Source organism: Delphinus delphis, chromosome 6 (assembly GCF_949987515.2).
Source record: "Delphinus delphis chromosome 6, mDelDel1.2, whole genome shotgun sequence".
Lineage (NCBI taxonomy): Eukaryota > Metazoa > Chordata > Mammalia > Artiodactyla > Delphinidae > Delphinus > Delphinus delphis.
In genome coordinates this window covers 34,073,948-34,089,092 of record NC_082688.1, presented here as the reverse complement: position 1 = coordinate 34,089,092, position 15,145 = coordinate 34,073,948, and the positions used below count along the sequence as shown (strand labels likewise).

The 15,145-nt window shown below is 38.3% G+C and overlaps 1 protein-coding gene and 1 pseudogene across 2 annotated transcripts in view; both read left to right on the top strand.

Moving 5' to 3' along the window:
* The window catches only part of NCBP1 (nuclear cap binding protein subunit 1), a 46,602-nt gene that overhangs the window by 22,487 nt on the left and 8,970 nt on the right, over positions 1-15,145 (top strand). For both annotated transcript variants that reach the window (XM_060014455.1, XM_060014456.1), the window contains 10 exons: positions 3,053-3,150; positions 4,099-4,162; positions 5,599-5,709; positions 6,439-6,503; positions 7,879-7,941; positions 8,185-8,259; positions 10,413-10,516; positions 12,722-12,844; positions 13,813-13,915; positions 15,050-15,143. In XM_060014455.1, the coding sequence (XP_059870438.1) occupies positions 3,053-3,150; positions 4,099-4,162; positions 5,599-5,709; positions 6,439-6,503; positions 7,879-7,941; positions 8,185-8,259; positions 10,413-10,516; positions 12,722-12,844; positions 13,813-13,915; positions 15,050-15,143 (900 nt within the window). The remainder of the gene's footprint in view (positions 1-3,052; positions 3,151-4,098; positions 4,163-5,598; positions 5,710-6,438; positions 6,504-7,878; positions 7,942-8,184; positions 8,260-10,412; positions 10,517-12,721; positions 12,845-13,812; positions 13,916-15,049; positions 15,144-15,145) is intronic.
* On the top strand, positions 312-3,040 carry LOC132427223 (ras GTPase-activating protein-binding protein 1 pseudogene; annotated as a pseudogene).

Below are 15,145 nucleotides of genomic sequence, written 5' to 3'. Positions count from 1 at the left end.
GAAGTAATCCAGTCCCATGGTTTCAAAAAATAAACTGTAATGGCCACGGCGGGCGAGAGCGAGCCGCGGCTGCCGCCCGGGCCCCAGGGTGATCTCGGGGGCCTGGGGCCCCGTGCGGCCGGCTCGGTAGCTTTTCCCTCCTGCCCCCCCGCACGCGGAGTCCTTCCTCCCCTGACGGGGTCTCCAGCTTAACCCAGACCAGAGGAGGCTTTTCTTTGGGTGGGGGACACGAAAGTGCATTGAGAATTTCTCAACTCGGGAAGCAGAAGTGCTGCTCCTAGGTTTTACAGGGAGTAAGGGGGGAGCAGTGAGTTCATGGATATTGAGTGATGATAATAGCTAACCTTTTTCCAAGCCCTCGCTGTGTGCCAGGCACTGTGCAGAGCAACTTGTGTGTCTCTTCTTTACTCCCGAAATGCCCCAATGAGGTTAAATTGACCAAAGCAATGGTTATGGAGAAGCCTAGTCCCCTGCTGGTCGGGCAGGAATTTGTGAGACAGTATTACACACTGTTGAACCAGGCCTCAGACATGCTACACAGATTTTGTGGAAAGAACTCTTCTTATGTCCATGGGGGTTGGATTCAAATGGAAAGCCAGCAGATGCGGTCTATGGACAGAAAGAAATCCATAGGAAAGTGATGTCACAAAATTTCACCAATTGCCACACTAAGATCCGTCATGTCGATGCTCATGCCACCCTGAATGATGGTGTGGTGGTCCAGGTGATGGGCTTGTTCTCTAATAACCACCAGGCTTTGAGGAGATTCATGCAGACCTTTGTCCTTGCTCCTGAGGGCTCTGTTGCAAATAAGTTCTATGTTCATAATGATATCTTCAGATAACCAAGATGAGGTCTTTGGTGGCTTTGTCACTGAGCCTCAGGAAGAATCTGAAGAAGAAGTAGAGGAACCTGAAGAAAGACAGCAGACACCTGAGGTGGTACCTGATGATTCTGGAACTTTCTATGATCAAACTGTTAGCAATGACTTAGAAGAACATTTAGAAGAACTTGTTGCTGAACCAGAGCCTGATCCTGAACCAGAGCCAGAGCAAGAACCTGTGTCTGAAGTCCAAGAGGAAAAGTCTGAGCCAGTATTGGAAGAAACTGTTCCTGAGGATGCTCAGAAGCCTGCAGACATAGCCAGACAGTGCAGGAGGACTTGAGAACCTTTTCTTGGGCATCTGTGACCAGTAAGAACCTTCCACCCAGTGGAGCTGTTCCAGTTACTGGGATACCACCTCATGTTGTTAAAGTACCAGCTTCACAGCCTCGTCCAGAGTCTAAGCCTGAATCTCACATTCCACCGCAGAGGCCTCAGAGGGATCAAAGGGTGCGAGAACAGCGAATAAATGTTCCTCCCCAGAGGGGACCTAGACCAGTCTGTGAGGTTGGTGAGCAAGGTGACGTTGAACCCCGAAGAATCGTGAGACACCCTGACAGTCACCAACTCTTTATCGGCAACCTGCCTCATAAGGTGGACAAACCAGAGCTTGAAGATTTTTTTCAAAATTATGGGAATGTGGTGGAGCTGCGTATTAACAGTGGTGGGAAATTACCTAATTTTGGGTTCATTGTGTTTGATGATTCTGAACCTGTTCAGAAGGTGCTTAACAACAGGCCCATCATGTTCAGAGGTGAGGTCCGTCTGAATGTGGAAGAAAAGAAGACTCAAGCTGCCCGGGAAGGGGATCGCCGAGATTACCGCTTTCGGGGACCTGGAGGCCCTCGAGGTGGGCTGGGTGGTGGGGTGAGAGGCCCACCCCGTGGAGGCATGGTGCAGAAACCAGGATTTGGAGTGGGAACGGGCATTGCTCCAAGGCAGTGAATTGCTCTTCACCGATCTTCAGGCAGCAGTACAAACCCTAGCTCCCACAGAATGGTGATTTCTTCAGCCAACCTTTGGTATCTTGGAATCTGATCCTAGTCTATGATAAACTGCTTAAGTTTGTACAGTTCTACTTTTTGTGTTACTGGTGTGTGCTCCTTCCCCTCTCACCCCCCCCCCCCCCCACCTTTTAGTCCTTCACTTCCAGTTTTGTGGAATGATATTTTAGGAAAAATGGATTTTTAAAGAAGAAAAAAAAAAAGACTGCATTTCCTTGCTTTATTTGCATATACAGACTGGATTTTTTTTTTTAACAGTTTCCCCAAAGGATTGTCTTGCTTATTACTGACATTTGGTATGTTTCATTCATTGGAATATTTTTTACTTATTTTCTACATTTTTCAAAAGCCTGTGAGAATTACAGGATTTGATAAACATTTTGAAGGCCGGAAGAACCCAAACTGTCTCTTCTTTGAGAGTCATGACTACCTTCTGCTGTGGAAAAATTGCCGTTGGAAAAATTGACAATTTAGATTCTCTCTGGTATGGTTAAAAACTGAATAAAAGGTGTTAGTAGAGTTTTTCTTTGGATACGTGGTTGCAAAACAGTTCCAAAACCTGTTTTTACCATTGAAATTTAAACTGTAAGATAGGTTTTAAATGTCTAGAATGCAACTGATAAGCTTTTCTTGAACTGTTAGATTTTTTTTTTGAAGTAGAGTTTTTTCATGTTTAATTTGTATTTGTAAAAAAAAAAACCAAAAAGACCCCAAAAATTTTCAAAAATCTGAATAACACAAAACCGGAGCAAAACTGTTGTGCCTTCTATTTATCTTTGATTCCAGTCTTGGCAATTGTTTAAAGAAAAATAATAATAAAAAAAATAAACTTAGATTTGTTCTATTTAAAAAAATAAATAAAAATAAACTGTATAGGACTAATAATATACAAAAATTACTTAGTTTGCTTCATTTAAGACTTGAAGTGGGCAAGGATAGTACAGTGTCAGATGCAGTAGAAAAAACACTATAGCTGACATTCTAATTCTCTTGTAGACATAAGTGAACAAATTTGCTGAAATACAGAGCTTTCACACTTGTGAACTTTTATCCCCAGCATCCAATACAGTGTCTGGAACATAATAAGCTCTGATATATTTGTTGAATAAATGAAAAATAATATTTTGTCTAGGTCTGGAGTATATGTATTTGGTTTTCTTTCCAGGGTCCTGTAATGCCAGGGAGTCATTCAGTGGAAAGATTTGTGATAGAAGAGAATCTTCACTGCATCGTTAAGTCCCACTGGAAGGAAAGGAAGACTTGGTAAGATGCTTTTCATGGTACTTTTAGTAGAGTGGAGAAAAAGTAGCAATCTTGATGATTTAGTAAGAGCAAATGTACGTTAAGAGTAAGAAAATCTTCCTCTCTTCCTGATGCCCTGTCTTGCTAAGACCGATCTCTAGCTTTCTGGAGGCACTTCACCCTCAAATAGTACTTTCCTGGATGCTGTATAGTACTGTAGTGCTTTATAGTAATATGCATATGATGCCTGCTCTTTTGTATGGATATTTGCCATGTGCTCTGGACAACTTAACTTGAATGGCAAGCTGTTTTTGGTATGAATGTTGTGGGAATAAATGAATACTAATGGTTTTGCTGTTTCCTAGCAGTTAGACATCAAGCTTTGGAAAAGTTTATTTTTAATATTTTCTGAAACCTTGGAAAGTTTTGGTTTAGATCTTAAAATGGAAAGGAATATAGTATTTTGGGAATGGTCTACCTTATAAAACATTTTACTTTAGTAGATCTGAATATACTTCCTTACTATTATTACTTATATGCTTTTTTTTTTTTTTTTTTTTGCGGTACGAGGGCCTCTCACTGTTGTGGCCTCTCCAGTTGCGGAGCACAGGCTCCAGACGCGCAGGCTCAGCGGCCATGGCTCTCGGGCCCAGCCGCTCCTCAGCATGTGGGATCTTCCCAGATGGGGGCACGAACCCGTGTCCCCTGCATCGGCAGGCGGACTCTCAACCACTGCGCCACCAGGGAAGCCCACTTACACTCCTTTTGATCTTCTAAGGAGTTTTGCATGCATTAAAGAGTTTCCTTATGGTAGACAAAATAATCTGTGCTGTAGTTAAGTAACTGAAATCTAGAACATTTCAGAAAAAGATTTCCTTTATATCTACATACACTGTTTTTGAAACTGCTTATTTAGTTTTTCATATATCTGTGTATACTCATTAAACTTAAATTACACTTTTTATATAGTGCTGCACAGCTAGTGAGTTATCCTGGGAAGAACAAGATCCCCTTGAACTACCACATAGTTGAGGTATGCATTCCAAGTGGAGCTTGTTTTTAAGTTTCAGAATCTTTCTGTTGACTGTAAAGTGTAATCTACCCTTGGCCTTTTTGTTGTTCTTGCTACTTGGCAGGTGCTGAAAATTAATAGAGAAGAGAGGAAATTGCTTTCAATTTTGGAGCTCTGTTAGCCATGTTAGTAAAGAGAAAAGAGGAGGTTAAGCCCAGTGTACAAATGGAATTTTGAGTTGCCTATAATTTATTTATATATTGATAGTATATCTTCATTCATGAATAGTTATCATGGATAATGTAAGTTACCTCTAACTCTATCAATACATTGTCCACTTAACAGATGTATAAGAGGCTTAAATATTTTAAAATACTGTATTCTTTAGGCAGATAACCCATCTTTAACTGTGTTTATCTGGCCTCTTATTACTAGCATACCCCTGACTAGTGTATTATTTCCTGTATCACAGGGTAGGGATAAGTAGGAATCCTTATTTATTCTTAGAAATCAAAAGAGCCAGTTGTTTTGGAAGTGGAAAAAAATAGATAATGCTTTTGATTCCATATGAAGTCATACAGAAGGATGATACTAGTAGCGTAGTTGAACACCTTGTAGAGATTTATTTCCCAAAAAACAGTGTTTTCACTTGACCCAAACTGTCAATTGCATTATTCATTTATGTTAAAATACTCAAAGTGAGCATAATTATGTATCATTTGATTCACTTTTTATTCATACTATACCTATGTACTTCCTTAGAAATGCTGCATCTGTTCTCTTTATAGAACTTGAGAGTGTGGTTAGGCTATGAACTTGACTCAGTGACATGTCAGTTGAAATGCAAAACATAAGTCATATTTTTAAATGTGCAAAATGTGTAGAAATTCATACAAAAGTATGGGAGATGGGAGTGAGAAGAAGGAATGCAGACCAGGCTCTAGAAGTCGAGATAGATGGTCCACACATTATATAAGGAGGAAGGAAACAAGTTTGTGAACGAGAGCATGGCAAAAAAGTCTTGGAATACCAAGAATATAGTAACAGTGTAGAATGAGTTAATAACTATCTTCTGTTCCCATCCTCCGAGTCTACAAAGGACTTTTACTTCTTATAGGAATGAAACTCTGGTGGATCTGTGAGTCCCCAGTAAACTGTACCTCCCTGAATTAACTCTGATACTTCCAGAGTTGAAATTGGACAGTTCTCTGGAAGTATCAACTAAGCATTAATTTTTGCATATTCTTATTTGATTGAGTTATAGAGATAAGAAATCTTCATTACAGTATTCAATTGTAGATCTTTGTGTTTTAAAGAGCATAATTTTAAAGGTTAAAAAGTAATTTTTTTTTATTATGAATACCATAGAGTTAGACTTTAGAACATTGAGGTGTTTCTAATAGTAGAAGTGTGTAGATAGCTGTTGAATTGAGTTCTGACTTGTAATTCCTTTGTAGGTGATCTTTGCAGAGCTGTTTCAACTTCCAGCACCCCCTCACATTGATGTGATGTACACAACACTTCTCATTGAACTGTGTAAACTTCAGCCTGGCTCTCTACCCCAAGTTGTATCCTTTCCTTTGTTTTTAATGTACTCTCTTTGGCCTGACTTTAAGAGATTATTAAATATTTCTGCTTGTGGGTTTAAATCACTTCATGAAAACAGTTTGGCGTTTCTTTAAAAGTTAAATATTACGTGTACTATACAATCCAGCCATTTTGCTCTGGAGTATTTACCCAAGAGAATAAATGTTCATAACTTTATCTGTAATAACCCAAAACTGGAAACAATCCAAATATCCATCAACAGAATGGATAAGCAAATTTTGTTACAGCTATACAGTGGAATACTACTCAGTAATAAAAAAAAAAAAAAGGACAAATTTTAAATGCAGGCAGCAACATGAATGAATTGCAAAATAATTATATTGAATAAAAGGTGCCAAACAAATATGAATTCACACTATATGATACCATTTACACAAAATCCTAGAAAATGCAAAGTAATATAGTGACAGCAGACCAATATTTGCTTGGGGGCATAAATGAGGGGCAAAAGGGAGAATGGATTACAAAAGAGCATGGGGAACTTTTGGAGATGATGTAAATGCTCATTATCTCGATTTCATGGGTGTATACAGATCAAATGTACATCACTGATACCTCAAAGATCAATTACTTGAAACAAAGCTCAGCATTATTAGTCACTATATAGACTTCTAAGAAATGTTATTTATTTTGTCTACCACAGCTTATTTTCAAGGAGAGTATAGTTTTCCTTATCCTGAAATTCACAGCTTGCACAGGCAACTGAAATGTTATACATGCGTTTGGACACGATGAATACTACATGCGTAGACAGGTATAGTAATTGCCTTATTTCTGTACTGAGTGTTAGCAGCTTCTTCTCCCTGTACTTTATAAAAGAATTTGATAAGGAAAACAATCACCTTTTTAAGAATTTCCAAGTTGGTTTTTCTTTCTTTTCTCCCACAAATAATCCTTTATATAATAAAACTTGTAACTGTTATAACATTACACTTTCTAGTTTAATTTTCAACATGAAATGATGCCCATACTGAGGTTTTCTTTAATTGCATTGTTTAGTTCTTTCGTATGGTTACACTTTTCCCTCTGTAATTGGGTAGGTAAGCTTTTAAAATAGGTTTTATGCTAACCCATATGTAGAAGCAGAGTCTAATACTGTATATTTATGTTTATATAATATGTAATTTTGTTTATGAATAGTATCTGCTTCTAAAATAATTAGCTACTATGTAACTACAGCTCCAAGACTCAGTTTATACAAAAGGCCATATTGGATTTTTATAGCTGTGGTAATTTCATGCCTGGTGTCATCTTCTGGGTGAGGTCTATTATGTACTACCTTTATTAGCTGGTGTTCTCTCTTCTGTCAGTTTTCCAAAGTAGATCAGGACAGATATTGAACATTTCCATAATCTGTCATGTCTGCTGTTCAAATGCGATATTTGAAAATTATCAGTAAAGGCTATCCTGTGTTGTTGACCTATTATCTTGAGTAATTGTAATGACTGAAATTATAGATACATGAGGGATGTGCTTTAAGAAGGTGTCTGCTGAGCTTTTTTTCCCAGTCTAATTAATAAACCATCAGTTGTGCTGGGCATCCCTATTATGCCATTCATTCAGCAAGTGTTCATTGGGCTCTTAAAAATTTCACAGTGTTATACAGTCTACTAAGGTGATCCCTATCTAGTCAGAGAGATCAGATGTGTTTTTAAGAGAAAAGGGGGCTTTGATGGTATATTTTGTTGTTTGTGGTGAAAGGGTGTGGTATGATGATGAGAGACTACTTTGGCTCGTCCGTTTATAAAACGTTTTTAATCTTTTTTATTTTTGCACCTCACACCTCTGTTTCGTTGTCAGTTAAATGGGGAAAATAATACATTCCTCAGAAGTTATTGTGAGAATTAAATTATATAAACATATATAAGGTACTTGATATAAAACAGGCACTTGAATCGTATCAATTATTCACTTAAAAAGGATAGCACTGTTAGGAGTGAAATGGGGGACTGTTACTTTTTGAAGTAGAAGGTGAGTTACAGGATTTGCACAGAAAAGGGTAACTGGTAGGAGAAAATACAGCTGTAGGTAGGGGGAAATCGGGTTTTGTCTGAAGGATTATGTAAGTTCCTGTTATAAATTGCAACCATTCATCCTTTTCTGTCCCCCCACCCCACTTCTCTGTATAGGTTTATTAATTGGTTTTCCCATCATCTAAGTAACTTCCAGTTCCGTTGGAGCTGGGAAGATTGGTAAGCAGTGTTATGTATATTATATCTTTCTTCTCTCTACAGTCTGCCATTTTTTTAAAAAAGTTAATATTTAAAACTATAATATAAAAGCAATCTTCTTCACAGTCTGAAAGATTTAGGGTTTTTTTTGTATGTATATAAATGTAATAATTTAGGTAGAAGGGAACTATTTGTAGCTAAGTACAGGTTAGGTATAGCTGCAGATCATGTGTAAGAACTTACAAAACTATATTTCCTCATTAGGTCAGATTGTCTTACTCAAGATCCAGAAAGTCCCAAACCAAAGTTTGTAAGAGAAGTTCTAGAAAAATGTATGAGGTAAGTTCTTTGTGTTTTCTCCTTGGCTTAGGTCTTCTAATTTCTGTGGGGGTATTTTTCCCTTCTCTGCATTTGTGATGTATGTCTAGAATATTATTTTTAAAATCCAAGTACCTACCTCTCTTCCCTTTCAGTTTGTAATCAAGATTTAGGCTGAAAAACTTGGGCAACCATGCCATCTGGATTCTATGTGAATTAAGCCAATAAGGTTTTTTTGTCAAATAGACTTTGAAATAATTTCAGATTTCAGGAAAATTGCCAAAATAGAGCTCTGTATAGTGTTCATCTAGATTCCCTAGTTAACATTTTACTACATTTGTTCTAATGTCCTAGTCCTTTTTCCCTCTCTGTGTATGTAATCTACCCTTTATATTGGTCTTTTTCTGAACCCTTTGAAAACAAGTTGCAGATATGATGTCCAAGCATCCTTTAATGGTCGGTTGTATATTTCCTCAAAACAAAAACACTCCCCTACATGACCAGCATACAGCTCTCCAAATCAGGAAATGAGCTCTGATACAGTAATACCACTATATGATCCACAGATGCTGCTGAAATTTTGCTAACCATCCCAACAATGTCTTTTCCCTTTCTGGTCCAGAATTCTTGGATAGAACGTGTGTAGCATTTAGTTGTCATTTTCTTCAGTCAATCTTTTTTTTTTTTTTTTTTTTTTTTTTGCCAGTACGCGGGCCTCTCACTGTTGTGGCCTCTCCCATTGCGGAGCACAGGCTCCAGACACGCAGGCTCAGTGGCCATGGCTCACGGGCCCAGCCGCTCCGCGGCATATGGGATCTTCCCAGACCAGGGCATGAACCCATGTCCCCTGCATCGGCAGGCGGACTCTCAACCACTGCGCCACCAGGGAAGCCCTCTTCAGTCAATCTTGAACAGCTGTTATTCTTTATCTTTCATGTCCTTGTCAGTTTTAAAGAATGTAGGCCTTACTTTGTTGTGTTGCCTTGATGGCGCCCTCATGACTCAAGTCTTGCATTGTCCCACCACTAGAGATGTTAACCTTGATTACATGGCCATGTCAGGCTTCTCTAACTTAAATTCACCATTTTTTCCCTTTGTAGTTGATTAATATTTTGTGGGAAATACTCTGAGGTTACATCCTGTTCTTTATCAGACCTCCACTGACAACTTGTACTTTTATCTGTCACCACTGTGGTAATTGCCAAGTGATGATTCTCTTTGTCTATTATTTTTTCTACATTTATTAGTTGGCATTCTACTGTAAGAAAGAGCTTTCCTTTTTCACCCATTTATTAATTCCTGTGTTTATATATCAGTAGGGACTATTTCATTCAGTGGGTTCTAATTCATTACTGTCTTTATTAATTATGATGCTCAGATTGTCCCTGATTTGTCCATTGGGAGTCCCTTGTGGCTCCTGTGTCCATTTTTTTTTCTTCTTTAATGTCCCCCTCCATTCATTGAGCATTTCCTTATTTCTGGCACAAGATATTCCAGGCTTATCTTGTGTTTCCTTGCCCCTTTCCTGGAATCATCTATTTATTCAAGGAGTCCGAGTTTCTTTTAGTGGAGCATGGCACTTAGGAAGCAAGGTCTGGACACTTGATGTGCTTGTTACTATTGGGGTGTCATTGGTTCTAGGCCCTCTGGATGGACAAGGGTAGTGAATATATTTCTACACACACACACACATCTGTAACTATTTTTATATCCACTTAGATGTGTGTATCCCTCCAATTCCAACCAAACATCTCATTTTTTTCCTAGCCTTCCCCTTTGCCATGATTTGTAAATACCTTTGCAGGCATTAAGAAACCTGGTTCCCATTAGCCTCAATAAGTATTTATTTGCTGCAATATAACCCAACCAAGTCTCCCAACCATACAAACGGTTTCCTCTACCTCATCCCACCCCACCATCACCACCCCACATACCTGGCCTCCAGGCTTGTGGACCCAGTGGCCCACACCTAGTGCAAACCAGTAAGTTTTGAAGAAGGCCTGAGTTCTCGTGCTGGCCTAGACAACAGGTTAAAAGACTTGTTGTCCTCTTTTATTTCTTGGTTGTCAGCTGAGTCCGGGGTGTTGGAGATTGTGACCTTCTGGGTAAGTTGGATGTTACTGAAGAATGGAACTGATGAATGATATTTTCTGAGGCTCTTATTTGTATTGTAGGTTGTCTTACCATCAGCGTATATTAGATATTGTCCCTCCTACCTTCTCAGCTCTATGTCCTGCAAACCCAACCTGCATTTACAAGTATGGAGATGAAAGTAGCAGTAAGTAATAAAACAAATCCTGTTTTTAAAAGGTACTAATGCAAGTATTCTCTTAAGTCGGTTATCTAAGGTGGAGAAAGTGAACTTTTTCTCTTCTTGGGTTTATATTTTCTGTTTGAAAGGTGATTTCTCACTAACCTCTATTGTTTTATTTGCTATCATTTTGAAGGTTTATTATGATTTACTTAGTTATTACTGGCTTGTTACTTTTTTCTTTTAATATTGTTTATAATGTTATACCCATGACATTATTTTAAATGTTGCTAAGTATAGCAAGATGAATTTATAGCCAGAACTTAATAGAATGAAAATACGTTTGTCATGGCAATGGAGATTACTCGAACTGATTAATATCTGGTAACAGTTCAGGTGCACATAGACTGTATTTTGACCAGCAGTATGCCGCTAGAAGTAAATTCTTGAACATGCTTTTCTTACTTTTTGGTCACATCATTTCTGAGGTTGCACTATAAATCGAGGGGGGGGCTATATAATTTGATATGCCATTTTGTGCTTTACACTTAATGAAGGTAAGGTTGTACATTGGTGAGCACTGGTAGAGAGTTAGGTGTGGAGTTTCCAAGTTAGTCTTTTCACATGGCACTGAACACAGCTCCTCCATGAGCCTTCCAGTTCGTGTTGTGTAGCAGTTCTTTGCATCTTGAAACTCACTCCTCTCCCTTGCCTTCTCATATTGTACCCCTGGTTCTCCACCTGCACCTCAGACTACACCTGTTTTCCTTGAAATAAACTCAGTTGGTTCCAATGCTAAGTACATTTCCTATGTTACAATGTCACGTATTCCTTAAAACAACTCTGAGAAATAGGTATGTTTATTTTACAAATTTTACAATGAGGAAATGGCTTCAAAGAGCCAGAGTGAGATTGCTTTGAGTGGTAAAGCCCAGAGTCAGATACTGAGCAGCCCTGCTCTTGACCACTGTCTTTTCCTGAAAAAGCAAAGCTTGATGTGGTACTTGTAAGTGCCAAGTTTTGATTTCTGCTTTGTACTGGCTCAGAGAACCATAAGGTACAGTCTTTGATATCAAAGAGTTCAGACTTTTGTTGAACACTGAGCTTTCTTTTTTTCCATAGAAATAGCCTAACACTTAAGGCCCTCTTGTCATTCCTACTTTATGATTTGTCAGTTCTTCTCAAACTAACCTCCACTCCAGCCAGGCCCACTTCCTTTTTTATTTCTTCTATGCTTTCTTGCGTTTGCCTTTGTGTCATTATCCCATTCTAGAAAGCCCTTTCTCTTCTGATTCCTGTTCTCTTTCCAGGGTCTAGCCCAAGCTCCAGTCTTTTAAATATTTTTTAACGCAAGCCAGTTTTGTGTTGCTCTCTGGCTACTTCTTATGTGAGTATCTTGGTTTTCCACCTAGAATGTAGACGTCACAGTGGCAGAGGATTCTGTTTTTCTTCACGTATTTTCTCTCCCACTTTCAAGAAGAGCACACAGCACATGTGACCTGTTGTAATTGACTTTATTCATTCCAAGTGCTTAGTAACTCATATTCTACGTCTGAATTTTTTGTTACCTCTTTGTCTACCGTACATTAAAAGTAGTTGTTCTGGTGACGCCATACAGTATATCAGTATATACTAGTACAATATAATACAGTAAGGACTCAACAGGTATTAACCACCAGTAAACATGTGGAGTCAAAGCACATGGGCATCTGGCTTACACATATTCAAGTGTGTGGACTCAGCAGAAGAGAAAAGCAAAAAATCTGTCTTAAGTTGGCAGCCTTCACGTTGTTCAAACCCAAATTTAGTTTCCACTGTCTTAGGGAAAGGGAGGAGGAAGGGTACATTGACCAAAATCAAAGAGAATACATTGATTCTCAGCTTACGGAGGCCTAGGGATTTGAGGACTGTCAAAGGACAGCTGCAGCTGTGTCCCCTCACCCTCATCCCTGAGGAAGATCAGTACCCCTCATACTCTGAATTTCAGTTAGCTCCGTGTTAAGGAAGTATCGGGGCAAGAATTACCTCTTATGCTTTATTTTAGGTGAAAAAACCATTGCCCTATCAAATGAAACTTTCACATGTGGTTATCTTTATACAGAATATTGATCTTAGGAGAAAGAGTGCTCTATTTTAAAAGAAAATAATTTTTTTTAAGGTTTCTCAGTTATTTAACTAATTGCAACAATACTCTTAAAACCTGGTCTACTCTCCTCCCCATTCTGTGCTTAGACTCTCTTCCTGGACATTCGGTTGCCCTCTGTTTAGCTGTTGCCTTTAAAAGTAAAGCAACCAATGATGAAATCTTCAGCATTCTGAAAGATGTACCAAATCCTAACCAGGATGACGATGATGGTAAGGGAATTAAATATTTCTTGAATGGAACTCTGTAGGGGCCATGTTAAAAGTATAAACATAATTTTCTTAAATCTCATGGGATACTCATAAAGCAATATATTTGTTTGGCCTGTCCAGCCTGACCATTGTTCCCAGAACCCAGCTATCTTCTCCCTTAAACATTCCCTCTTTTCACTTTAGAGAGTTTCCTGCCCAGAAAGACTTGGTATATTATAAAGTTGGATTTTCTCTCCAAATTAAACTATAAGTTTATCATCAACAGATAAGACAAAAAGAATGAGAGGGACTTGCTTTATGTCGTATTAAAACATCTTGAAAATTACAATAACTAAAACAAAAAAATCAGTAAAAGAGATGAAAAGTCTACTGGGACAACTAGGTTAACCATTTGTTGGGGGGCAGATTTTGTTGTTAGATGTGTTACATAATGACGTGCACAGAAAAATGACACAGTCAAAACATTAATGGTGTTTGGGTTATTTATTATTGGGATTTTGTTTGTTTAGATTTTTTTAAGAAACTTGTATTATGATGTTAGAGAAAATGTATTTAGAAAGTATAATTCAAAATGTTAAATTTAGACATTCTCAAACAGGACATAGACCTAACTGTTAAGGGCTTACTGTATTTTTTTCTTTTACTATATTTATTATCTTGCCACCATGTAGAGAGATAAGAACAAGGAAATCTATGTGGTATTTGTAAAAAGAAATGGATCATATAGAAGAATTAGGGAAACAATCCCAAAACATTAAGAATTAAGATTATGCTTAGTTTTATATTTTGAGTATTTGAAATCAGTGATAGTCTTTTATCATCTATTAGTACTCAAAGACATTTGCTTGAATGTCTCACTTGGTATTTGGATGTGAGTGTGCCATCTGTTTAGCGATTCAGGCAAGGGACCAAAAAATTGCTATACTTAAAACATTTTCCTAACTCTCTTACTGTGGGCTATTTTTCAGATGAAGGATTCAGCTTTAACCCATTGAAAATAGAGGTCTTTGTACAGACTCTGCTACACTTAGCAGCCAAGTCATTCAGCCACTCCTTCAGTGCTCTTGCAAAGTAAGTAAAAGAACACACATGCTGTCTTGAGGGTTCAGGACTTTGTTTGGTGAACACCAATGGCATCCTGATTTTTACCTAAAATTATTGACTGTGAAGATCTTAATAACAGTATTATCATATAATTTGATACAATGGGTTTTGGTTTGTGGTAGCTAAAATCCCCATCCTATGGCTTCTGTCAGTCTGTTAGCACAGTTTGCATGTATATATATTCAATAGAATGTACATTTTTTCATATAAACCTTTAGAGAAACAAGTGAAAAACCTGAGTCCATAGGACAGTCATATATACAGTCAAGAAGTTGCCACCTTGGGACTTCCCTGATGGCACAGTGGTTAAGAATCCACCTACCAATGCAGGAGATGCAGGTTCGATCCCTGGTCTGGGAAGATCCCACATGCCACAGAGCAACTAAGCCCATGTGCCACAACTACTGAGCCTGCAAGCCACAGCTACTGAGCCCACATGCCTAGAGCCCATGTTCCACAACAAGAGAAGCCACCACAATAAGAAGCCCACTCGCTACAACTAGAGAAAGCACACACACAGCAACACAGCCATCCATCCATCCATAAATAAATAAATAAATAAATTTATTTTAAAAAAAAAGTTGCCACCTTGTCTAAGCATCTTCCTAAAAAAAGGTTAGCAGAATTGAGAGCCAGCTACATTTTTAGGAGCCACCCAAAGGTTGCCATCTAAAGACAGAACTTTCTGACTCGTCCTACAGTTCCAAATGAAGAAAGAACATACAGATATTCCTTCAGTTGAGCAGAGAAACTAGACTCCTCACCCCATCTCAACTTCCAAGTCTGTATATGACTTGCAGGATTCTCACAGAAGGCACAGTCAGAATACTGCACCTGTGTTAGTTCCTTAGCCCTCATCTATTCTTAGATACACAGTAAACTATAGTCCTAGGCTAATGATAGTATAATTTTCCTAAGATTTTATGACAAATTCCATACAAACTGAAATCCTAATCATACCTTTTATATCCTTAATGGTTAACGTTTGGTTATTTTGCATTTATATATTGCGCTGTAAACTGAGTAGCACTGTAAAGGCTTTGAAAATATTAAAATGTTTAATAAGTTTGTATGTGGTGTTTTTCCCCCCACTGTCAAAAGGTTTCATGAAGTCTTCAAAACCCTAGCTGAAAGTGATGAAGGAAAATTACATGTTCTAAGAGTCATGTTTGAGGTCTGGCGGAACCATCCACAGGT